Source organism: Zonotrichia leucophrys, chromosome 10 (assembly GCF_028769735.1).
Source record: "Zonotrichia leucophrys gambelii isolate GWCS_2022_RI chromosome 10, RI_Zleu_2.0, whole genome shotgun sequence".
NCBI lineage: Eukaryota > Metazoa > Chordata > Aves > Passeriformes > Passerellidae > Zonotrichia > Zonotrichia leucophrys.
Window position 1 is genome coordinate 1,641,886 of NC_088180.1, and position 25,115 is coordinate 1,667,000.

Below are 25,115 nucleotides of genomic sequence, written 5' to 3' on the forward strand. Positions count from 1 at the left end.
GACGTGGGAAAATGTGCTGTATCTTAGCATGCAAATCAGCTGTATGTTTTACTGGGATATTTTAGCTCTGGTTTCCTCTAGACAAGCGGGTGATGATGATGGTATGTCCTGCCTAGGCATCAGATGCTGGCTATTACAGGCTTTTCTAATATCACTATGATTGTTTTGTGCAGTCTCTGTTGTTACTTTGCTCAAGACTATATAATCTTAAGTTTTGAAGGACTCTTAACTATACCTCAGTCAACTAGTTAGTACTCTAATGCCCATTAGAATGAAAGTCATATACTTACTATTCACTTAGCAGCAAATGTATTTCTGTTTTCTTCCAGAAATTGCCATTAACCTTTCAGGAAAGCAGACATTTTTTTGGTGGATTTCAATAAAACAAAAATGCTGCCTATGCTTTGGAGTTTTAGGAGAACTTTCCCTCAGCCCCATGCCTGTGCACTATATCTTGACCTATGTTTTTCTAAATGGTTTTTAAAAAAAAAAGCCAAATGAAAAACAAGCTGGTCTCAGTGCTTTGCAATTTTAGCTTTCAGTCTGTGCTCAGCAAAACATGCACAAGAATTTTTTGTTGAGTGTATATAGAATGTGTTATTGACTTATCTGGGAGTTCTAATATTGCTAAAGCTTAAACCACTCATGAAACTTAATGCAGCTCACTTTTCTCTTTGGGGGACAGTCTCAAAAATGCTGATTGACTTTTCAGACCTGTAGCTCTTTTCACAGAAAATATTTCCCATTGTGACTTTCTCCTACTAGTCTGCTGAAGTTAAGAGAATTACATGGATCATTTTCACAAGTGAATAAAGAAGTCTTGAATGTACATATCACATTAAAATATTGTGAAAGCATAATGATTTGAAAGTCCATCAATAATATGTAAAATGCATAAATGTGTTATTTGTGAAAATGCATCTGTTGTTGGGTTACCTGTTAATGTAACAGAATTTTTGCAATGTTAAACTTGCTAAGGATTGGTCTGTAGGTAATAATAGGTCTTTTTTCTCCTCTGTTCATTGAACTGCTTATACCATTCTCACTCTTACAAATAAAACTTGTATTTCTTTCTTCCAAAAAAGCAGGATTTACATTGATTTTTCTTGTTTCTGGTGAATATAACTATTTCAGTGCATTCCTATGGCCTTACGAACATTTTTGCAAATAAAACTTCAATTACCATTATTTTAATGCTATATAGCTACTAAATTCAGAATAAAAAGTATAGTCCTTGAGAAAATGCTTAATTTTGAAATAGAAGTGTTCTGCTGTGTGTGTTTAAGCACATTTTACCTCTGGTATAAAGGTGTAATGTGAAAAGCTCCTGCAGATAAAAGTGAACTTGTCATGTGGTTAACTTGTAAACCTAATCATTAAATGTGTATTGATGTATATAGATAAAAAAAACCAAACCCAGCTCCTAAGAAAACCTTCATAGTCCAATAGTTTTATTATTTCATGTGAACTTTTTTACAATGTGTGTCTCAAATAAAAGTTACATAATGAAAAGTATTTTGGAGTATTTTGTATGAAATATTCCATGTAGTTTTTATACAGTTGGCATTTCCACTCTACTTCTGATACAATTGTTGTGGAAAGGTGTCCTGCTGGGTTGTATATGTAAAGTTTAGTTTAACTAGTGGTGAACCACAAGGGTTTTTGCCTGTCTTTGCTTGTTCCTAAACTTCACTGTTCTTTAGAGCAGTCTAGAAAAATCCTTTATTTCTGTAGTGATTGCTTAAATCTGAGTATATTAGTTTGATGACCTTCAGTTTCCTAGGAAACCATTTTTCCAGACATTTAGTGTCATGAAATGCCCTTTTAAAGTGACTTCTAAACAATGCCTGCAAAGGTAACATGAGACACAATTTCCAATTTGATTAAGAATTATCTACTGACTTAAACTGTTAACATTCTCCTTTTTTTGGTTATTGTTTTAAATCAGCATTATTTGAAAGGTATGACTGAAATAAGCTGGAGCACAAACATTGCATCAATATAGCAAATATTGTTTGTCCAGTGTCCTTCAATTGAGGAACAAATCCCAAATTGAGGGATTTGGCAAATTCTTGTTAGCTGTTATATTAGCAATAGTTTCTGCCTTCCAAATTATTGTGATTTGGCAGTAGCTTACAAGTGGTACAAAAATTAGCAAACCTGAGGAAAGAAGGGTTTTATCTTCCCAAGAAAGTTAATAGTTGAGACATCCTAAGAAGTAAGTGGGAAACTCAGGGATGACAGATAATTTCTGAAATGTGTTTTCTGTGTGTTTAAGCATTATCTTACATATCCCCTAGATCTGAATTGGGTTTAGATGCTCAGCAGTCCTTAAGTCCTCACAGTGGTCAGTGACACTTTAAGTACATTTGCATTCTGCATTTGTTAAAAGGAAATAGCAGACATACCTACACTACAGAAAAATGATGATTTATTACAGCTTCTGTCTGGAGCTATTTTTGGTTGCAGACTAGCACTTATGGTACAAATAGTGCCCACTTGTAGATCACACATGTGGAATGGATCCACTTTTTATAATGTGGTAAATTGCCTTTTTCATAAATTATTCTTTTTCCGACTTGGCTGACCAGTGTCTCTTAAGAATTCTTGAACTATACCAAAGTAATCAATATAAAAAGATTTCATAATATTTTTTCTTTAGAAAGATTCTAATCTCCAAGAGATGAGATACATAAATGAAGCTTTTATCTCGCCATCTGGAGATTTAAAGAAAGGGCATGGCATGGAATGCCAAACATACTGAAAAGTTGTGCTCTTGTATGTGTTGTAGCTGCTTCAAAAATTTTTTACTGGCTTCAGCAAAGCACATCAGCAAGAAGCTGCTGGTGTGAAGAAAAGCTGCACGAGTTCTGTGCACATAGCTGGTACTTATTGTTAGTTCAGTCTGGGAAATAAAGTTGTAAGTTATGAGCAGGGTATGAGCATTTTCCTCATCTGAGGAATTAACAGGTTTAATGAATTATGGAAAGTGTGTGTAACTTAAACTGCACTACTGAATACACTGTACTGCCTTCAGAGCGACCAAGAACTCTGTGAATATCCACTAAGTCCTGAGAATTTTACCTTAGTTAATCCTAAATATCTTCCTTGAGCAGGTGGCTGAGGTGCCTCACTGCAGCTGGGACCTTGCCTGCCTCTGCCACCCGTCCAGAGGGGTGGGTGACACAGCTGTGTGTGCCAGGGCCTGCTGTTGGCACTGGGCTCTCACATCCCTGGGCCTGCTTCCACTCAGGGAAATGCTGCCATTGTGCTCCCTGACCTTTCTGCCGTGGTTTGACACTTTTGTGGAACAGCACGAGGGGATGAGGATGCTCCTGAGACACTTCCTGTGGGACAGGGCTGGCAGGGCCAGGGCTGACGCCCTTCTCTGCTGCATCCTCTGTCAGTGCTGCCTCACCCACAGGCTCGTTTCTGTATGCAGGGGAAAGTGCAGTGCAGACTCCACTTGTCCAACTCACTGCAAGTGAAGTACAAATTATAGAACTTTTTTTAAGAAAAGGCAAATGTTTAATTTATTTCTATGCTGTTTGCAAATCCGTACTGCTACTTTTACTTATTTTTTCTCTTTTTTTTTCTTTCTTTTTTTTCCCCTCCAGGCAACATAGGAACTAACTAGCTCTGGTCTGTATTGTAGATGAAGGACAGAATTTCTTCAACAAGGCTGATCAACTCCTGTCCCTGTCTTAATGCTGCCGAATGCTTCTTCTGAGCTTCCTCACCCAAACTGCAATGACTTTGTAACCCTCACACTTGTGCACTGAACCAATAAAACACAGGCAAAAGGCAACCACACGTGTCTTATGTACTGTTTATATGTCATTTTCCAGAACAGCACTGGTAGATGTACATGAAATTAGGAAATGGCTGAGCAGCTCCTTGGGCCAGCCGTGAGGAGGGACCGTCCTTTAAAACGAGGTCTTGATTAATTAAATGAGTTCTGCCATTTAGGCAGACAGGGCTGCATTACCCGGCCTTCGTTCGCTTCAGGGAGGGCAGGGAGAAGCCCAGCGCTGCACGAGGCGGGGCCGGAGCCCTTCCCCTTCCTCGGCTCCCGCCTAGGAGCGGCGAGACCCCGGCCCGCCTCGCTGAGGGGATGGGGCGAGACCCGGGCCCGACTCGCTGAGGGGAACGGCGGTGAGGCCTCGCTGCCTGTCCCGGTGAGGGGATCAGCGGCGAGACCCCGGCCCGCCTCGCTGAGGGCACTGGCGGCGAGGCCTCGCTGCTTGTCTCGCTGAGGGGACCGGCGGTGAGGCCACCCCTGCCGTGTCCCGGTCAGGGTATCAGCGGTGAGGCTGCCCTGCCGTGTCTCAGCGGTGAGACCGCCGGTGAGGCCGCCCTGCTCATCCCGGTGGGGAGACCGGCGGTGAGGCCCCCGTGCCCATCCCGTGAGGGGACCGGCGGTGAGGCCGCCCTGCCGTGTCTCAGCGGTGAGACCCCCGTGCCCTGAGGAGACCGGCGGTGAGGCCCTCGTGCCCATCCCGTGAGGGGAACGGCGGTGAGGCCCCCATGCCCATCCCCTGAGCGGACGGGCGGTGAGGCCTCTGTGCCCATCCCGGTGAGGGAACCGGCGGTGAGGCTCCCGTGACCTGAGGAGACCGGCGGTGAGGCCGCCCTGCCCATCCCCTGAGGAGACCGGCGGTGAGGCCCCAATGCCCATCCCGTGAGTGGACCGGTGGTGAAGCCCCTCTGCCCATCCCCTGAGGGGACCGGCGGTGACGCTCCCGTGCTCTGAGGGGACCGGCGTGAGGCCCAATGCCCATCCCGTGAGTGGACCGGTGGTGAAGCCCCTCTGCCCATCCCCTGAGGGGACCGGCGGTGAGGTTCCCGTGCCCTGAGGGGACCGGCGGTGAGGCCCCTTCTCGCCCCTCTGAGGGAACCAGCGCAGCCCCCGGGCCGCCCGCGCCCCCTGGCACCGTGGGGCGGGCAGGGCTGCGGTCGGTGCCGGCGGCCCTCGGGGCAGGCAGGGCGGGAGGGAGGCGGCCCCGGTCGGGGCAGAGAGCGCGGGGGCCGCACGGACTCGGGGATGGGGATGGGGACGGGGACGGCTCCGAGATGGCGAAGGCGCCTCCCGCCCGCCCCGGCCTCTCCTCCGCGATAATAGAGAACTTAGGAATCGTCATTTAAAAACGTAACTCTATTCCTTAACCCTTGAACTTTCTCTCATAGGGAGGGTCACCTTTTGGAAAGCAAGAGAATTTAAAAGGAAGTTTATATTTTACTTCTCTCTGAGGGTATCATTTCAACGTGCCCCTCTTTTTTAGGGTAAGACACCCTAAGAATTTAGAGTGGTGTGGTTTGCTGGAGAGCTGTTCCTTGTTATTTATTAAATACACATGGAAAGCAAAGAACAAAAGAGGAAACTGGTGAAAATTCCCTGCGCCACCTCTTTCGCTCTTTCAGTTTTTGTGCAGCAATTCCGATAGGAAAAGCTCTCCTCGACAGTCCTGCAGAGGGCACATGACCGCGGTTTGAGAAAAAGGTTACTAAAGTTTTGTTCAGTATACCCCTTCAACAAAATCATAGAGGAATAATAATATAAAACCTAATAAATATTTTGCTTTTGTCTAAATTTTTCTAGTGGATGAATTCCTGGGATATTTTATAAGACCTATGCAATCTGTACAGAAGCAGGTAAGTTGAGTAAAGCAGCTTAGAAGTGTTCTGTGCTGGCAGCCTTTAGGCAATCTGCTGGAAAAGTGAACATAAATGCACAGGATCATGGTGCCTGTGCAAATATGAGGTGTGATTATCAATTGAAGAGAAGGGGCTGCTATTTGAATTTATCAGTGAAAAATGAGATGCATCCAATTTTTATTCATGAGTTTTGACAGCTGTGTGTGTTACTAACTGATAGAAGCCTTTTTAATAAGCTATTGTTGCCACTGCTTAAAAACCATTTGTTGCTACTGGGAAGATACTTGGGTCAATAGTATGTAACTATTAAATTTATATTGTGTGTTCTTCCAAAATGTTTCAACCTACTAAAGACCACAGGTATCTAGTTTGGTAGAAAAATAATCCTTGAGTACAACACTTGACTTTCAATTCCTTGTTCCACAGTAGGTGTTCTGGCATTCATGCTTATTTTTACATTTACTTTTGGTAATGTTGCCGAACTTGACTGCATGGTGTTGAGAGGAAGTAAAAGAAGTGACAACTTTTCTGGTTTCTCATGTGTGAGTCACTAGATGGTGCCATTTCACTTCTCTTGAATCAGAAACTATCTGACATTATTTTTAGTAACAGTGGTTGGTTGTGTTTTCAAAAGAAAACTACTGGTCTTCTGAGTATTTTTGGATTTTTTTGAAACTATTGTGTTTTTTTTCCTGAGACTATGCAATATAGATGTTTTGAGTTAATCAAACTAATATATTCATGAAAATGTACACAATTTTAAAGTTCTGATCTTTTAAATTGTCATCAACTTTCAGTTTTACATTCTATTACATGTTTTACTGGTCTAACAATGAGACCAGAGTTGACAAAAATGCACATTTTAAATGCAGAATTGTTTGAGAGTCTTTAAGTATCTGCAGCTAATGTGAATCAGTGATGTGAAGAGGTCATGGGGCATTCCCCATGGGCTCTTTCATAATTTTTAGGGCACACAGCCTCCTTTTAGTCCTGATTTTCTGGCCACATTTTCCCACTCTCTTTCCCCACTGGCTGAGGTACATGAGAGGTACAGACTCCCCAAAAAGCCTAATACCTAAAACCTCCTTCTAATGTATAACCCCCTCCAAACCCCATTTTTCTTCTTCCTTGTGTCTCTGTTCTTTTTCTCTGAACCCAGAGATTTTGCACAGTCTTAAGTGAGTAACAGTGTGTGTCAATGATTGGAATTCCTATGGAATTTATGGTTCTCCCATTGCTTCTTTCACCTCTCTGTATCTGGGCTTATCTACCACAGTTTGTTTGTAAAGACACCTCCTTCTCATTGCTTTCAATCCCTCCTCTTCTAATTTTCCTCAATAATTGTCTTTACAAACCTTATTTATCACTGACTTCACTTGCTGTTCCTGGGGCCTTTTTGGTTTTGCAATTATTTGCAGTAACACCATTTTCTGTCCTTTTGTAGCCATTTCTGGATTTCTGGATCTGTAGGCATGGCTACTACCTGCATCCCTTTGATCACATACTGAATAAGTTGCACTAAGCAAGGGATCATGCATGGTAAAAGATGAGAGTTGCTACAGCACATAAGAGGAAAAAAAAGGTATTCCTTTAACCCACCACGAAAATGTGTCCCATTTCCATCCTTTCCATGTTTGGACTGGTACATGAGCTAACTTTCTTATTCCCTTTGCTGTTTGCTTTACCACTTTTCTATGGTCATCTATTTGCAAATGGCACTTAATTTACTTTGCCACACGCTCCCCCTTCTTCTGCTAATAGATAATCTACTGCCATTGAAATATTGCATTCCTCATCTGAGTGGATTGGTCAGCAAAATGGTGAAGGGCTGTAGTGACTGGTTGGTAATTATTTCAAGGACAGCTTGTAACCTAATTATCTGCTTTAAATTATAAATGGGTTCTCTGGCACCTGATAATAATTCAGTAGGACTCCATGTGGCTGCTCCATGATGATGTATAATTTACTCATGTGGCCATTCATCTTTTCCCCTCTTCTAGGTGCTCCTTCCAGCCAGGGCTGCATCAATTGACTGCTTTTCTCTGATTAGACCATCATATATCTTGATTCCTGACTGATTTCCCTGAATTGTGACAGCAGAAAGAACAACAGTCCAATACACCCTACACAACCAGGTTGGAGGTAACCTGTGATGGGCATGTTGGCCACAAATCCAGTAATGCCCAACCTCCTGGGCATGGATTGCCCTTCATTACCTCTGCCAAACTACCTCAACAATTTCCCAAGGGATTCTTTGAGGTATCTCAGGATCATCATCTCTTTTTCCAGGACCCCACCCTGGCTTTAACTGTGCACTGGCCCCTTCTGTGTAGGAGCAAATGTTGGGCCTTGCATTACTGGAAGTGTTGTGCAACCTTTGCTTGGCTAGTTCCTGAATGAGAATGTGTTTTCATGGGAAGGAAAAACACACATCCCCACTGTTGGAGGTGCAGATAAGAAGCTGATAAGGAGCTGCCTAGTGGAGGTCCAGGCAGGTAACCTGTAGCCACATTTCTCTTCACAGAGAAAAGCAAGGCACATCTTCCCAAGAATATTTCTGGGTTTCACATTTCTCTGAACATCAGAGAAAAAACCCCACAATTCTTAACATTTGCTGTGCCTGTGTTGTGCCAAAGTAGAATGCAATATGGAGATTGTTTACCCACAGTGATGGGGTTTTGTTTCCTTGGCCTATCAGGGCCAGGTGAGTGTGTGTGTGTTGGGACTGTGGGCTGACAGCCATGAGATTCTGTGCAGAAGAGTGTAGAGTTGAATGCTTGGCAGATTCAGTTTAGATGTAATGTAATAGAGTGGAATATAGTATAGAATAATAGTATACTAAAGTAATTAATTAGCCTTCTTTTAATGTGGAGTCAGATGCATCATTCTCTCCCCTTGTTGAGGCTGCCTGTGAATTCAATAGTAACCACTTTCTGTCCTGGCATATTTGGTGTTTGCCTCAGTTTGTCCAGTGATGGGGTTGGTATCCATCTTTGGAAGGTGATCTCCTGATAGATTCAATTTGGCATGAGCTATCCACATCTCAGAGGTGGCCTTCTTGAAATTCTCCTGGCACACATCTTTCAAACAAGGGAAGCAGCTACACTGAGGCTTGGTGTGCACTGATCTCGTGCCCTGGGCAAGTAATGCCCAGTGATGGTGTTCTGTCACCTTTTGTATGGGGTCAGTCCTCAGGTGTTTTGTGTTTTGGGGGAGGGGATGCCATTTCTTTTGAGATGGGCTTGTAGTTCCTCTCTTTGGCAAAGCAAGCAGGTTCTGATGCACACACTGGGTACTCTCACTGAGCATAAAGGCCTTTCCCAACAGGCAGCTCTCTGGGTTAGAGCTGTTGAGCTGTCAAGTGGGAATGGAAACACCAAACTGCTGAGCTTTCTGTCCTGGTAGTTTTAGTGTGTGAGCAGTCCATTTATTCCTGACTCTGAGTCTGAAGGCTCAAGGTGGTACCCAGAGCTGGGAAGGGAAGTGCTGATAGCAGGGTGTGTGCTGGAAGTTTGATGGGTGCAGCTGAAGCTGTAGGCAGCAAGAGCTTTCTCAGCTGACTTCTTTGTGAGCTCTGGCTTTGACAGATGTTTTCAAGCTTGTGGCCACACTCTGTGAGAGTGAAAAGATTTGTTAGGGCAGAGGAGTTTGTGTTGCCTTTTAAATGTGGTGCAGAGAAGGGTTTGCACTTTGAAGTGGAAGATCAGTGAAGCCTTTTTGTCCTGATGTGGATGATTTGAGAGACGTTTGTTTCTTGGCTCTGTGCTCGGGGTGGTTTCCAGCTGGGCTCTGTGCATTTCCTTCTTTTGTGAGTCGACACCACCATCGTGTGGTTGTTTCCATGAGGGCTGACAGTGCCCAGGAAAAAGCCAAGCACTTTTGTGGCCCTGCCCCATTTGTGTGGGAGCAGTTTGTGGAAGAGCTCTGCCTTGGATCCTGGCTCTTGGCGTCTGACAGAGTGGGATCCTGCATGTACCAGTGAAAGAAGAGGAATTGTTTCACCCTTAGCTGTGCACAGCTTATAGGTTACAAAAGAAAAGGCAATTCCAGCACAGCATTTTATTTTTAGAATGTTTTCCAGCTGCTGAACATGTAACTCACACCCATGAGCTGCATCCAGCCCTGTGGAGATGTGTTCTTTCCCTTAAGCTCCATGTACCATCTTACCCTCTCACTCTTGCACATCACAAACCCCTTCCAAACGTCCAGCAGGTATTCCCAAAGGAAACAAAAAGTGCTAGCTTCATCCTCCCTTTGCAGTCTCTAAGTTAAACAAAACACACCAGTGATTTGCATTTGCCTTCTCAGCTATATATATAGCATCATCACATTCTCTAAAGGCAGCAGGGTCCATCACTAAAGTGAAGCATTTCAGACTGAGAAATGTGCCAGGAGACAAAGCATTTGCTGACCTTCCCTCTTCCCTGTGAAACCTGATTTTCACAATGCAATCACTTTCAAACACCTTCATTGTTGCCTAATTGAAGCATCTGTATCTACCAGAGAAGGAAGTGTCAGGACAAAAGGCTTTACTAAATTAACCTCTTTTCCTGGCAACCTCTAAAGTGCACACAGCATGCTGGGACTGTGCACCTTCCTTCTCACATGTACAAATCAGACATTTCTGGGTCAGTTCTAGACAGAAATGTGAGGGGCACACTGCCCAGCTTTGAGGCTGCCCAAGCTGGGCTTTGCAGAGCTTGAGGGATGGCATGGCCCAGGCTGTCTCCCAGAGAGGGCTGGCTTTGCACTGGGGCTCAGTGTCACTGGCACAGGGACTGCAGCATGTGGGTAATGAATCCCTGCTGGCCTCACCCCAGGGAGCCACCCCAGGAGCAGCCATGACATCAGTGTCACCTGCACACCCAAGGGCCTGGAGCAGGTGTGACACACACGGCTGTGGCAGGGCCAGGGCCAGGCATGGGCACAGAGGGGGCCATGGCACTGTGTGCACCCATCCCTGCTGATCCCAGACACCCTTCCCTGCAGCCAAGAGGCCACTGGGACACTGGGGGGACTTAGGGAAGGGTGGGACCATTGTGACACAGCAGGGCTGCACAGAATCCACAAACTTCTGTGAACCTTTTTCAAGGTATGTTGTGACCCCGTGGGACCCAGGAGACCCTTGTGATGCTGTGCAACTTCACAGAACTCAGGCACTGTGACACCACAGAAGCTCAGGGAACCCTGGAGACTGTGGGAAAGCTGTGGAACCTGACAGAAGCCTGGGGAGCACTGGGATGCTGTGGAACCTGGTGGGACCCAGGGCCCTAGTGACACTGTGGGGCCTTTTGGGACCAGGGAGACCCTAGTGAGAATCCACACGAGGAAAGAGAGAAGGGTCAGGAAGAGCAGAGAGACAATTCAGAACGCCATGCTGCTTTGGTTACTAGAATGTTGAGTGAAGCAGACAAGCTGATCCTGGAAAACAGCAAGGAAATGTTGTGTTTAATGTTTGTTTGGGTTTTTCTTGTTACTCAGTATGTAAACCTTTTTCAATTGGCCAAACATTAATTTCCCCAAGTTGAGTCTGCTTTGCCAACAATCATATTTGCAAAGCCATGTCCCAGGGTTTGTTTTGTCCTGGAAGAATTCTCATCTTGTTTTCTATGCTTCTCATTCACAGAAGGTGGAGCAGGAGTGAGCAGCTGACTGTGCTTAGCCCACCACAGGCATGGACCCCCAAATGCACCTACATGGCACAGTGTGTGTGGGGAGTGATGCTGTCACCAGCATCCCCTAAAGCACCACCAGCACCCACAGAAACAAGGCAGACTGTCTGACCCTTTTCTGCTTCTCTGGCTGCTGAGGGCTGGAGATTGGTGCTGGACACCCAGATCCATCTCTCCCAGACACACCCCATCGGTCTGTGCAGCCTGTGCCTGCAGATCAATCCTGATCTGTCCAGGGTCCTGCCCCAAGCCTGGGCAGCTCCTGGGGCTGATCTTCTCTAGTCGGTGTCTACCCCAGCTTGAGTTTTCCAGCCAATACCTTACTGACAGAAACACCCATCTCTTGTGGCAGCCTGTAGCAGGGCACATAGAAACAGAAGGAGCCGGTGTGGGATCCTGAGCTGGTGTTTGGAATGTGACCTGGAGGAGCAGGCACAACCTGGTTACACAGATGCGTTGGTGGTATAGTGGTGAGCATAGCTGCCTTCCAAGCAGTTGACCCGGGTTCGATTCCCGGCCAACGCAGAAGAATTTTGTTCTCTCACCTGCTCCCTGATGGAAGCACAGACGCCTCGAGCCTCTGTATCGCTGGATGACGAACCTCAGCTTCTTGCCTGGTCCTCCTTTCCCTGCCATGACACACCTGTTCTGATGGACAGGTTTCTTCTCACCCCCCCACTACCCTTTCCGGGGATTCAGAAAAGGGTGATGACAAAGGTTTACCCAGCATCAGCTCTCGGGGCCTAGGAGGACACTCTGCTTTCAGCAGTTTATTTTTCCTGCTGAGATGGCTCTGTTGGTACAGGGTGAGAGGGATTTTAGGGCTGCTGCTGCAGCTGGTTGCACCTGGCAAGAGAAGCATGCTGCTGACACGGTAATGATGGAGACTGACAGTGCCCAGGTGGGGACCCAGGCATGAACTGCACTGCATGAGGCCAGTTCTGCACTTTGGGGGATAGTGGGAGGAGGCCTGTTCTATATAAAATGTCTCAGTGTATCATTGGGGTGAAATTGCTCTCCATCCTCCACCTTTTCCATCTCTGCAGTGCCAGCTTTGACAAATGACAAATGCTTTGTCCTTCCCCTTCAGAGGGGATGCTGGTACATACAATGTCTGTGTTCACAACACACAGTCATTTCATATGTAGGACTCTTCCTTGAATACAGACTGTGATACATGTGGAATTTCATTTGGGATGGCCTGGTTAGCAATCATGACTGCACATCTCAGACACCCAATGTCACCAACCCACAGGCAGGGCTGCTGTTCTTATTGGGGCTGCTTGCAACTAAGATACTCCCTCACTTTCCTAGGGACCAAGGTGAGGCTGACCAGCCTGTAGCTCTCTGGGGCCTCTTACCCTTTTCAAAGACAGGAGTCTTTTGCCTTGTTTTAGTCCTCAGGCATCTCTCCCAGTCACCATGATCATTCACTTATTGAAAAAGGCCTGACAAAGACATCAGCCTGTGCTGTCAGCACTCATGGGTTCATGGGCAGGTTCATGGACAGGGGGATTGGAACTAGATAATCTTTAAGGTCCCTTCCAACCCAAACCACTCCATGCTTCTGTAATTCTCTGATTCTATAAGTTATGTATGTCTGTTATTCCCTGACCTGATCTTCCTTCACCAAGGATGCACCATCTTTACCCCAGAGCCCCTCTGACCTCTCGGGCCTGGGGTTCCTGAGGCCTGGTTTGCAAGTGAAGATCAAGGTAAAGGAGTCATTCAGTGCATCAACCATGTTTTGCCTCATCAGGTTCCCAGCTCAGTCACCAGTGGGCTGTGTGTGCCTTTTGTCATGTGGGTACTTACAGAAACCCTCCTTGCTGTCTTTGACATCCCTGGCCAGGTGCAATTCCACTTCAGCTCTGGCTATCATAACTGCATTTCTGCATGCTCAGACAGAGCATGAAGATTTGAATAATAGTAATTGTTAATTAGCTTATGCACTTTTGTCCTGTAAACTGCCAGCCAGATGCTTTAGGGAATATATCTGTATGGCCAATCAAAACACTTCCACCCACACCCAGGCGTGCACATGCACGCCCCACACACTGCAGGAATCCTCTGAAGAGAAGGCAGAGGCCAGGAGCCCTGGAGGCTCAGGAGAGGATGATGGTGCACTGGTTCACAGCTATTGCAAAAAAACCCAAAATCATCTCGATATGAAAAGGAACTGCAGGTGTTCATTATTTTATTTTGACAAAAGAGAAAAAACTAGAACAACCAGTTGTATGTATAGAAACCTAGAACCAGAGCAGGTGTAAGCACATGGGTGACATCCTCAGCTTGTCCTCAGAATGAATCACATCACAGTGCTGACAGCACATCCTCTTGTTGTGCCTGAGTCCTGCTGCCACAGGGCTGCTGTGAACACAGTGCTGCTGTCCAAGGCAGACACAAGGCTGAGTAACCCCCGTCCCAGGCTTTATGTTCTCATCTAGGTTTTTCTCCAAAATATTTATATCTCCCACTGACTGCAGTTTGGGAAACCGTGCTCCTGAATTTGTGAGAAACATCTGCAAAAATCCACCCACCTGCCTTCTTATATGCTCCCCATAAGACACTTGCCTGTTTTCCCAAAATCTGATGGATGGGTGGTTGTGTACCACAGGTGAATGGTGGCTGCTACCAGGCAAGCCAAAAAGCAGAAGATACCAGATGGGCTTTGTCTCTGTTCTGCTTTCAGCAGCACAGGGGGGACTTGTTGTAGCAGGACATCCCCGACGGGGTAATAATTAGCATTGACTCCATGATTCCAGAAGGCTGATCAATCACTTTATTACACTGTACTTATTAAGAAACTCATCACCCTTACAGACAGTCTGGTACAGTTTGACCCACTTGGTCCCTTTAAGTAAAACACCATTACCAGTGGTCAACCAAGAACCCACCCTTTGGTAAACAAATCTCCATAACACATTTCACATGTTCACATCAACAGGTGCAGCAAGTGAAGATAAGAATTGTTTCTCATTCTTTTCTCTGATCTTCTCCCAGCCTTCCCCAGGACAATGCCTGGAAAAGCTGTGCCTGTTGCTCTCTGTGACCAGAGAGCGGCTGCCACAGGGGTGGTTCCTGGGAGGAGGTGAAAGCTCTAGCAGCAAGTGGGGCATCACAGTGTGTTATATTCATTGTCCTCCGTTTTGGGGCTAACGGGGCATTCCTGTCACCCTGCACAAGCTGTCAGTACTGCTGGGGTTGCAGGGCAGGGTGGAATTACAGATGACAATATCTACTTGTGAGAAAAAGTCAAAGCAGAAAGCAGAGTGGCGCAGCGGAAGCGTGCTGGGCCCATAACCCAGAGGTCGATGGATCGAAACCATCCTCTGCTAGGAATGCTTTTTTTTCTGTTCCGTTTTCCCGGGAAGCGGAGCCATGGCCGGGCCAGCAGGTGGCGGCGCAGACATCTTCCCAAGGTGGCCGGTTAGCTCAGTTGGTTAGAGCGTGGTGCTAATAACGCCAAGGTCGCGGGTTCGATCCCCGTACGGGCCAGCTTAGCTTTTCCTGAGCATCAATCTTTTTTCTTCCCGTCCGGCTCTCCCTTTTTTGGCAATGATGGTGCAGGGAAATAGTCTGTAGGAAAGCAGGGATCCTCCTCGTGCTGCTCAGCCCTGGCGGATGGTCTGAGAGAGCTTCTCGGTTCTCCCCCTGTTCTCCCTACTCCTCCTTTTGCAGGTGTTCATTCCAGCTAAGGATAAACTTCACTGGTGCCCATGGCAGGTGCATCATCTCCAGCAGCCCTCAGACCTGGCAGTGACCTCAGCTGTGCCATGGCTGGATTCAGGTGTGCAGCACTAACCACTGCACCTGCTGCTGCTGTGCAGGGGCTGAGGGTCACACCTCGGCCACCAAGGTTTATTGTGGCCGTCTGATGACAGGAAAGAATCAGCTGGGGTACAGATGGAGCCTTGCTGGGCAGGCAGGGCAGTGGAGTCAGTTGTCCTGAGAGAAGGACTCTTGGGGTGTCCCTCCTTGTGTCAGGATGCTGCCCAAGGTCACTCTGTGAGATTGAGAGCCCTCAGTCTGTGGCATTTTGTGTTACCCTTTTTTTGCACGTTCTGTGTTACCCTTCTAAAATCTTGAGAATTCGGAAGTCACTCAGGAAGTACAAATTCCACTTGACATCACACATCTCTGTGCAAATATTGACAGAGCCTTAATTAGTTTGATTTGCTTATCTGCTTTAACTGCTTTATAAGGCAAATCTCATAAAATTATCTGTGGATTTTATAAGCCTCCTTGGCAATGCTACAGTCAACGTTGCCCATTTAAATGGTGAATAATTGTCAGAAAGCAGGTTTGCACAGGAAGTGCATCAGTCAGTGTCCTGCCCTAAGGACCCCAAGAGTGACAAATGTCCACGTCCCCCACTTTCAGCCACCAGCAAGGCTCAGTGTGTAAGCCCAGGAGGCACAGGCTGTCTGTAATCCCAGAGTGGCAGAGGGGCATTAGATGCCACCCAGGCCATCATATCCTTATCCCTCTATTTTCCCACACTTATGGCTCTCCAAAACCACCTTGGTCCCTCCTTTTCCCCACTTTTCATTCCTGCCCTGAACATTCCATCAGTCACAATCTGAAATTGCTCTTTCCTTGTATCCCACAATGTGACTTTGCCCCCAGTGAGGGACCAGCTGTGACCTGCAGTGGCCCCATTCACCCTCTGGCTGGGAGCCAGCTCTGAGCCCAACAAGAGCCCTGGGAGCTGCTGGGACAGGGAATCCCTGGCACGTGGAGGTTCCCAGGGCTACTCCACCTCCCCCTGCTTGTCTTCATTGCTGAGCTCTTAACCACCTAACCTAATGCTCTCATGGGGTAGGAGTGTTCCCTGCAGCCCTGGCTGACCCTAACAACCCTCAAAAACACCCCACATCCTGCCCTGTCCCTTCCCAAGGTGCTGCACCCCAGCCAAGCCCCAGCAGCTTGGGGCAGGGGCTGCCCTCACTGCAGCTCCAGCAGCATCTCCAGCCCTGCAGAGAACAAGGCTGAGGGTATGAGAGGGGCTCAACACAGGGTATGGGGTGACAGGGGCCAGGGAAGGGGTGTCAGGGCTGTAGCTGCAGCTCAGACATGGGATGCAGCTCTGGGTTCTCAGGTGGGACCACTCTTGAGCTGATATTCTAGAATTCGACCTTCTTCCTTGGTGCCACTTCCCTCCAGGGCTTGATCCCATGGGACTGTATCAAGCAGGAGGCCAAAGTCTGCTCGCCTGCTGCCCAGCATTGTGACCACAGCTTGTGCCTGGCTACCTCCTTCAGGCCTCTGAACTCCAGCACCTCAGTTTTACCAAGGGGAGCAGCTGCACTTTGTTATTTGATCAGAGTAGGAGAAACCCAGACCTTGCAAACCTCATTTTAACACCTGTTGAAGCAGGTTGGTGAGAGAGAGATCTTGAGTTTAGGAATCACCATCTAACTCCCATAGAATGGAGGCACTTTCTCCTAATTAGAGACATGGAATTCATCAGCATCCCCTGAGCTCCCAGAGCCATCAGGAGGCACCCTACTGCCTGGAGAGCCTCTGGAACCATGCCTGGTAACACCTGAGCCCCAAGAAACCCACTCACCTGCTTTAGGTACTTGGGTATGTCCTGCCCTAAGTGATGGAGCTGTTCCCTCCCTTATCTGGCCCAAACTCCCCTCTGACCTGGCTCCTGAGGCAAAGGGGGCTGCAATGCTGTGTAAATGAATAATCACATCAGCACCACTGGGAGGACTGAACCTGGGATTGTGTCTTGGGAGAGATCAATCTGGTGTCAGATATTGTAATACATGCTGTAAAGAGGCAGATGGGGAAACAGGAAAAGCCAAATGCAGGAACATTTCCAAGCAGCCTGCATGGCCAAAGGAAGTTTTGGAAATAAGAACCAACAGCTCTGTTTTCTGTATTACAAATCATGGTTTTAGTTTAATACATACAACACAGGCAGCTTCAACAAGCACAATTTACAATCATTGTCAAGCACTGCAGTCCATCTGTTCCAAGGCTCGCTCAGGCACTGTTGCCGGCCCCGCTGCCCTTGCCAGAGGCCGCTGCCTTCTGCCCGCGGCTGGCGCTCGGCTGCCGGATCCTCTGGGCAGATCCTTCCCGGCTGCTTCTCTCGGCCAGACCCTGGGAGCCACCCACAGCAGAGCTGCTTTTATTCCTCCCTGAATAAACAAACACATCCATCAGCTTTCACATCCCAGCCCCAGCATCCCCACACAGCAGCTAGGCACAAGCGTTCCCTCAGGAACCATGCAGGAGGCAAAATTCATTAATGTCACAAACATCTCCAGCATCCAGTGCACAAAGCAAATTGGTGAATTCAGCCCAACAGGTATCAGTGCCACTAATCCCAAAGAAGTGACAGTAGAAGCATTTTTAATTTTCATGAGGTTTAATCTCCCAAGTAACCAGCCACTTTGTTCCAGTCATTGCACACAGGAACAGCAGCACAGCAAACAGCACTGCTGGAGCACCAAGAGTTTCCAGCACCTCGAGCTGGGATAAGTGAAAGGATGTGCCAGTGTCCACTGGTGTCTGAGACTGCTGCCACATCATCAGACCACACACACCTCTCTCCATATCACTTCTGTCACTCAATGAGCAGATCTGGATTCCCTATCATCTCTTGGGATTCTCAGGAACTCAGACTTCTACACAGGATTTCAGATGTTGTCACAGAGCTCAGGAGGTGACAGTTCCCCTCCTGGAGGCACAGCTGATGGGCTCCAACAGGCACGGTGGGTACAAAGGTAGAAACTGAGCGAGGCAAGGGGCAACAGGATCCTGTCAGAGGAGAGAGGGACAGACTCACTGCTGCTGAGGGAATGAGGGACACTGACTTTTCCTGCCACTCCCTCAGGTGAGAAGTAGGACTCACTTTAGGAAAGAGAATAAAAGGAACATGATGTACAGCATTTATTAAAGATGGCAACCTCCATGAAGCATCGTAAAATGAGGAAACAAACCAGGGATACAGAGGGCTGTAGTTACATGCACACAATTAAAATGAAGAGTGACATTTTGGCAACCACTCACAGTACAACCTGCACAATATCAACAGCTGCTCTACACTCTAGAGTCTCCATGGACATGATCTTGGGTCATCTGTGCTATGGACAGCCCACAGTTACTCACCAGACCATCCTGCCTCCTTGGAGCACTGTCTGGGAGCAGGACTCACATCAGTACTACCACCTAACACCTTGATGCACCAGCAAGACAATCTAAGAACTTCCAAGCAGAAGCAAGTGGCTGTTATTAATCCATAAAATTTGGGTGGCACAAAAATCCATTCACTTATCCCAGCCAAGTCAGGTGCTCTTGGTAAACTCTCTTCTTGTGAAGCAGGGCAGTTTTGTGCCAGCAGCCACCACCCCAGGTCAGCCTTCCCAGCTGTGCTGTAGCTCAGGCACCTTAAGCAGCTTCACTAAAGCAAGTGCTGTGGATGAAAACAAACACACTGGGCAGAGGTAAGATGTGATCTCACAGTATTTGAGAGAAAAGTGGCAGGAGGAATAAAAGCATTATTCACCATGATGCTTTTAGCTAGCCTGGACACGTCCCCAGTGTCCTCCTGTCTCCCATGCATGTGTCTGCTGAGAGGGCAGGTCCTGAACCCACCCACAACTGCAGCTGTGTGCACACACACCCTGGTACCCTAAAACACTCCTGGAGTGGGGCCCTCCATGTTCTGAGCAAAACAACTTGGGGAGAAAGAGTCATTGGGCTGAAGAGAAGCTGGGCTCAAAGCACAGGCCCTCCATCCCATAGCCTTGAATCACAGCAAAACAAACCAATTAAACTGCATAAAATACCCAGAATATTTGTGGAAGCAGCCTGTGCAAACCCATGTACCAGACAAGGACAGCTTCTGAAGCGTGCAGGGACAGACATGGTTTGTGCTTCTCTCAGTTACACTATCAGAGATAACAGATTCAATTACCACAAAGCACAAAAGCAGCTCAATGAACACAAACTCTCTGTAATTCAAGTACTACAGAGGAACAAAAGGATTCCACTGATATTTTCCTTGCTGACTGTCATGGTTTGACACTGGACAGATGCTGGGCACCCACAAAGCCATTCACTCACTCTCCCATGTTACACCCAGGCAGAGTCCTCACTTTTCTCTGAGAGCTCTGCTGAGTCTGATTTTTTGAGTGTTTCTTTGGTAGGGTGGGGGGAAAGAATGAATTGTCACTCAGTTATAATTCAAACTTGTATCTCATTACTGTGCAGCAAAACCACATGACAAATCTGGCATTTACAGTATTCCTCTAAATCCTTTTTCTTCTGTCAGGTCTTGCCTCGCAGAGCATGAAAAGGAGGGAAAATAAAAGCTTGATAACCAGCCTGAAAAGACATATTGAAAAAATTATGGCAGTGCAGCAGAGAGGAAAGCTCAGAGCCTCAGGTAACCCTCAAACCTCCTGCAGGAAAAGACCTCCATGGCCACCCATTCTTCTGGGACTAGAGCCACAGCAGGTTGTGAGTATTCCAGACTAGACTTTTTGCAATTTACTTCCCTACTCATCACCTGTATTTTGAGAGGTTCAACTTTTATTAATACCTCCTGGGAGGAGAAAGGTACAGGAACTTTTAACCAAGGCAATTTCAGAAAGCACAGTACAGCTGAGAAAATTTTTGTCAGTTCTAAAATAATTGACATATTGATAATTTCTGTACCAAAAGATAATAGAGGTCTATAAATTGAAGCTAGTTGGTTGCCTACAATACAGAAAAAATATTAATTTTGGAATGTGAGCCTGGGGGAAGGGAGAGGAACAGCAACAACTTCACATCAGGAATGCTCTGTGCACAGAACCTGTCCCATGCATTTACCATGTCCATCATTAGACAAAACATGAATCAAAGCCTCTCATCCAGAAGGTTTAAACTCTATTGTTTATGGTAGGAAAAGCTGAGGGGAGTGAGATTGCAGGGTAAGATCCAGAAGGCAACCTAACTGCTCCTCAGTGACTGCAGGAAATCCAATCATTGGAATGGTATTGATGGAGAGCTGGAAGAAAACCGAGTAAGAGCAACTAAGTAAGAAAACCATGATCAGATTCTGTAAGTCCTTTAATTAGTCCCATATAAGTCACCAATAGGTCATTCTACAGATCTTTTTTCAGAGAAGCATGCAGACCACCAAGTGTCTGGGAATATTTTCAGGTGCAAGGCACACATCAGCACCACTCACACCCCCTGGGGATATTTCATTTACAATTAAAGCATAATAGCCAGTATAACCCACAGGAAAATTCACTGCATGATGTATAAACCCCAGATTAAATAAATGTAAGAGAAATCCTTTGCATATCCAAGGGGATTCCCTCTGCCATATCAGAGCCTTACACAGAATCCTCCTTGTCAGCATTATCCTTATCTCCTTAATACAGAAGTCCACACTACAAATCCCACATCAGGGTGAACCCTGAGATACCTCAAGGCTGAGGGGAAGAGCAAAGCAAAGCAGCTGGCATGGCAGACCCAAGAGTCTGACAGCCACCACTGCAGAAGGCTGCTCACAGCCAAAGACAGGCTGCACAAAGAGAAAGAAACAAGTGAGAAAAAGGGATAAATGGGGAAGGATAAAACCCCACAAAGATGGCAAGCAGAACACACAAGAAGGACAAAGTTAGCAGCAAGCTGTGTTATACATTGAGGAATATTTATGAAACAACTGAAGAGCAACACTTACAATTCTGAGGCCTTGACTGCATCTAAGTATTTACACAGGAATTAAGCAGTTAAAAATGCAGGGTAGAAAAGGACTTGTGATTGTCCACAGCACATTTTTCCACACAGACCATAAAAACTCACCATGTGAACCTCTGAGAGCCCATGGCTGGTGATGGGCTCAGTGTTTTTTCCAACAGGCACTGAGAGTTTCCCTGGGCAGGAGAGCATTCTGACCCTGCTATGCACAACTCCTTTCCTCCTGTGTCAATTAGCTCCTCGCAGCCCTAAAATCCACACACCAAGTGACAGCCCCACAAAGGAGACAGATTTTGAAAAGCAAGCCCATGTTAACAACACATTCAGAAGAGAAATTAGCTGGGGTAAAGCTTCAGGAAGTAATTTTATGGTAAGACACTCTCTGGGGAAATGGGGAATGTGAAAAAGAGGTTGGAGTGCAGAGTGAGAGAAGCAGCAGAGACTACTCAGCAGCCCAAAAAAGAGCAGGGCACTGATATATGCACGTGTATAGAGAGGTAGAAAACTGCAGGGAACCAGCAGGGACTTGAGGGCTGGCTGATGGAGACAGAAAGTACAGAAATATGTGAGAAATGGGTTACTTAATTACACATATGTCTAGTCTAGCCAAACTCATCACTGTCCTTAACCCTGCCCCTCACACACACAGAAAGGACACCTGGGAAATTCCTTCTATTTCAATCCAGCACTTTCCCTCCCAAATGAAATGCTGAGGGACCATTTTGAATGAAGCTTAAATTAAGCTGCATCCAGCTAAATATGCCAGATGGATGCTGCAATACCCACACAGAGCAATTTGCAGGCAGCTGTCAGGGATTCAGTTACCAGCCAGCACAGAAGGCCATGGCTGTGTGCTGTGGGAAAATACAGAGCTACTGATTTCAGACTCCCTGATGCTTCATCAGCACAAAAGCTGAAATAACCACAGGGCATCCCCCAGCACCAATAGTGCAGATCAGAACTGCTGCATCAGCTTTATTTTAGCTGGTTTTTAAAGCCTCCTGCACCAGGATGTGCTGGGAAGCCTCAGCCAGATCTCATTCCTGACACAAGTGGAGCAGAGCAGGCTTGGGTGGGACCAGGATTCCCTGAGCCCCTTGTCTGCCTCCTGACAGGGCAGGGAGTGCAGGGCTGAGCTGAAAGGCACCAAGCAGCTGGAGAAGCTGGCACAGGACAATGCTGCTCTTGTCACAAGCACAGAGCTTGGGCTGTAAAACACAAACAAGTCCCAGCAATGCAGAAGAGGCATCTCCCCCAGCAAATGCCTGGTCCTGCATGGAAGCTGCACCATCCTCTTCTTAAATGAAGCAGCACCTTCCAACAAGAGATTGCAGAGCCAACAGCAGGCAGCACTTAGGTTCCCCCTCCTTACAGCAGCTCCCAAAGGGAAAGGAGGCAAGGCAAGGCAAACCCACCAGTCCTGCAGAACAGATCCAGCCCAGAGGCCACCCCCAGACACCCCAGAGACACTTACCCACTCCTGAAGGATGCACTTGGACTGTGCCCACAATGAGAAAGCTCAGTGAAAGACAAGTGATTCTTTTTCAAGTTAAGGATGGTAAGTTTAGATCAGGTATTGGAAAGAAATTCTTGTCTAGGAGAGTTGTGGAGCCCAGGAACAGACTGCCCAGAGCAGCTGTGGCTGCCCCATCCCTGGAAGTGTCCAGGAGCCACCTGGGATAGTGGAAGGTGTCCCTGACCATGGCAGGGAGTGGAATGAGATGAGCTTTAAGGTCCCTTCAACCCAAATCATTCCCTGATTCTGTGATCCTTACAAGCAGGACTGGACAAAATACATCCTTCATATCAACAGGATCTCACCAGCACTTCTTATACTCACAGAAATGAAAACACAGGACTAAAGTTGTGCAAAGCCCCTGCTCAGCTTAAATTCTGCCTAAAGCATTTTCTGAGCATCAGCTTTTCAGTGACAATTTTATTCACACAGGAATTAGCTGATGTCAGCAGATGCTGTGTGACAGCAAAGTCACCTGGGCTGGCAGAAACTAAAGAGAGAATTCACTCTCACTTTGATTCAAACTGAGTTAGGGCTCTAATTTAACACAAGCTTACAGAAAACCAAAAACCTGACACAGTTGGGAAGACCAAGCCTTCTGACAAGGTACAGAAGTGCTGTCCATTGCAATTGGTCAGGGATGAATGTGAAAAGAAAGAGGAGGCCCAAGTGCCTCTTCACCACCATTACTAAGCAACAGCTTTGCAAAGAGGGCAAATCCAAGCTTAGCATTTAATGTTTGACCACATCTGCAGCACAACTGTGGCTTGATGGTACAATCTTCCTGTTTCAGCAATTCCAGTGCATTAACTTGCACCAAGGACATATTTTAATCTTGGGAAATAAGGCAGCAATTGGCCAAACTGGCTGCTGAAAGCCAAACTAATACCAGAAATATTTACCACAAACAACACCACAAGAGAAATTAACTTTTCCACTGTGAATCCAGGCTTAGTGACAGCAGACTTATTTTAAACCTTTTGGAAGTAATCCACTGAGTTGGCGAGCCAAAAGTCACTTCAAGGAGTAAATAGAAATTTTATTAGAACTGGTTAGGAATAAAATAAAATTATGTATATATATTTATATATATATATGGCACAAGTTCAGGGCTATGGTTGTTACTGTCCATGGACATTAGAGTATTAAGGAGAGATAAATACATTCAAAAGCAGTAACTGCTTTAGCTGACAGCCTTCTACTTCATCTTCCCACACAAATACCATCTCTAGAGGATGGAAACCGCTGGATGAGTGTTAGAAACCACCACACACAGGGGGATAAAGGAAGCAACACAGCTTTCCTCCTTTTCCAGGAATTCCTCGTGGCCCGGAAACCTTTTTTTGTTACATACAAAGAAAGCAGTACTGAATAATACCGTAGATTAAAGTGAATTTTTTTTCTGGTAAGGGCTTGGCGAGCAGAAGTAGCACAAGTACTGCAGCAACCTCTGCCCAAAACCCATGAACAGTAAGACAAAAGGGGTTCGGGCCGGGGCTCACCCGGAGCGGGCCCCTCGGGCCGGGCCAGGGCTCACACGGAGCGGGCCCCCCGGGCAGAGCCGCTCCCCGGGCTCGGCCGAGCGGCCCGCGGGCCCCTTCCCGCGGCGGCCCGGGCACGGGGCAGCGCCAGGCGCGTTCCGGGCCGCAGCGGCCTCAGCGCGGGCCCGGGGGCCGGCGGGCTCCGGCCGTGCTCGGGGGGCTCCGCCCGGGAACTGCCCGGGGAAGGGCCCCGTCCGCCCCGTTCCGCCCCTGCCCGCCGCGTACCTCGGCTGTCGGCGGGGATCGGCGCCGGCGCGGCGGGGCCGCTCTCGGCTGCCGGCGGGAGCCGCTGCCCGGCGCACATCGACTTCAGCACCTGGAACACGGCGAGCGGCGCCACGTTCATGCGCAGCAGGTCCAGCAGCACCCTGCGGGGGACACCGGCAGCGCCCGTCACAGGGGGCTCCGGCCTCACCGGCGGCTCCCGCGGGGGCGCCCCCACCGCTCACCGGAACACCTCCGGGTCCAGCCCGCTGCCCGCCGCCTGCGCCAGTTCGAACAGCTCCGCTTCCTCCGCGCTCAGCAGCTGCTTCCGCCGCAGCCGCGTCTCCGCCATCGCCGCCGGTGCCGCCATTCCCGCCGGCCCCTCCGACATGGCTGTGGGGCCACGCCCCGGGCCCGGCCTCCTCACACCAGGGCACGCCCCCACACTGCTCAGCCCCGCCTCCGCCGGCCCGGCTCGGCTGCTCCCGGCGCGGCCGGCAGGTGGCGCTCCAGCCGCGGCCCCGGCCTGAGCGTCCGCGTAGGGACGGTGAGAGGGGTGAGGGCGTGCGGGGTGTGAGGGTTTGCGGTGTGTGAGGGGTGAGGGTGTGCGGTGTGTGAGGGTGAGGGTGTGCGATGTCTGCTCTGCGGTGTACGGTGTGAGGTGTGCAGTGTCCGGTGTGCGGTGTCCCGTATCCGCCCCGCCGCCCTCCGCGCTCGCCCCTGGGGCCTCCCCGCGGACGCCTCCGCTCCCGAGCAGGCCGGGCCCAGCGGGGCCGCTGTGCACACAAAGGGCCGTGCTGCAGTTCGGGGTGC

General features: G+C 48.0%; 1 protein-coding gene and 3 non-coding genes across 4 annotated transcripts; 3 read left to right on the forward strand and 1 right to left on the reverse strand.

Annotated features, from left to right (window-relative positions):
• The first annotated feature begins 11,780 nt into the window (after window positions 1-11,780).
• Window positions 11,781-11,852, forward strand: TRNAG-UCC (transfer RNA glycine (anticodon UCC)). Its single transcript has one exon. It is a non-coding gene; the product is annotated as a tRNA-Gly (tRNA).
• Window positions 11,853-14,593: 2,741 nt separating this feature from the next.
• On the forward strand, window positions 14,594-14,665 carry TRNAM-CAU (transfer RNA methionine (anticodon CAU)). The gene has a single exon. It is a non-coding gene; the product is annotated as a tRNA-Met (tRNA).
• Window positions 14,666-14,751: 86 nt separating this feature from the next.
• On the forward strand, window positions 14,752-14,825 carry TRNAI-AAU (transfer RNA isoleucine (anticodon AAU)). The gene has a single exon. It is a non-coding gene; the product is annotated as a tRNA-Ile (tRNA).
• Window positions 14,826-17,211: 2,386 nt separating this feature from the next.
• On the reverse strand, window positions 17,212-24,723 carry LOC135452507 (mitotic-spindle organizing protein 2B-like). The gene is made up of 3 exons (XM_064722659.1): window positions 24,548-24,723; window positions 24,324-24,466; window positions 17,212-17,482 (listed from the first exon to the last, which is right to left on the reverse strand). The coding sequence occupies exons 1-3, from the start codon at window positions 24,691-24,693 to the stop codon at window positions 17,325-17,327; spliced, it is 447 nt and encodes a 148-aa protein (XP_064578729.1). The 5' UTR covers window positions 24,694-24,723; the 3' UTR covers window positions 17,212-17,324.
• Between the last annotated feature and the right edge of the window lie 392 nt (window positions 24,724-25,115).

Coding starts and splice junctions, on each gene's coding strand:
- LOC135452507 (XM_064722659.1), bottom strand. CDS start 24,693: ATGTCGGAGGGGCCGGCGGGAATGGCGGCACCGGCGGCGATGGCGGAG. Junction 24,467..24,547: donor CTGGACCCGGAGGTGTTCCG/GTGAGCGGTGGG, acceptor TGTCCCCCGCAG/GGTGCTGCTGGACCTGCTGC. Junction 17,483..24,323: donor GATCCCCGCCGACAGCCGAG/GTACGCGGCGGG, acceptor TTGTTTATTCAG/GGAGGAATAAAAGCAGCTCT.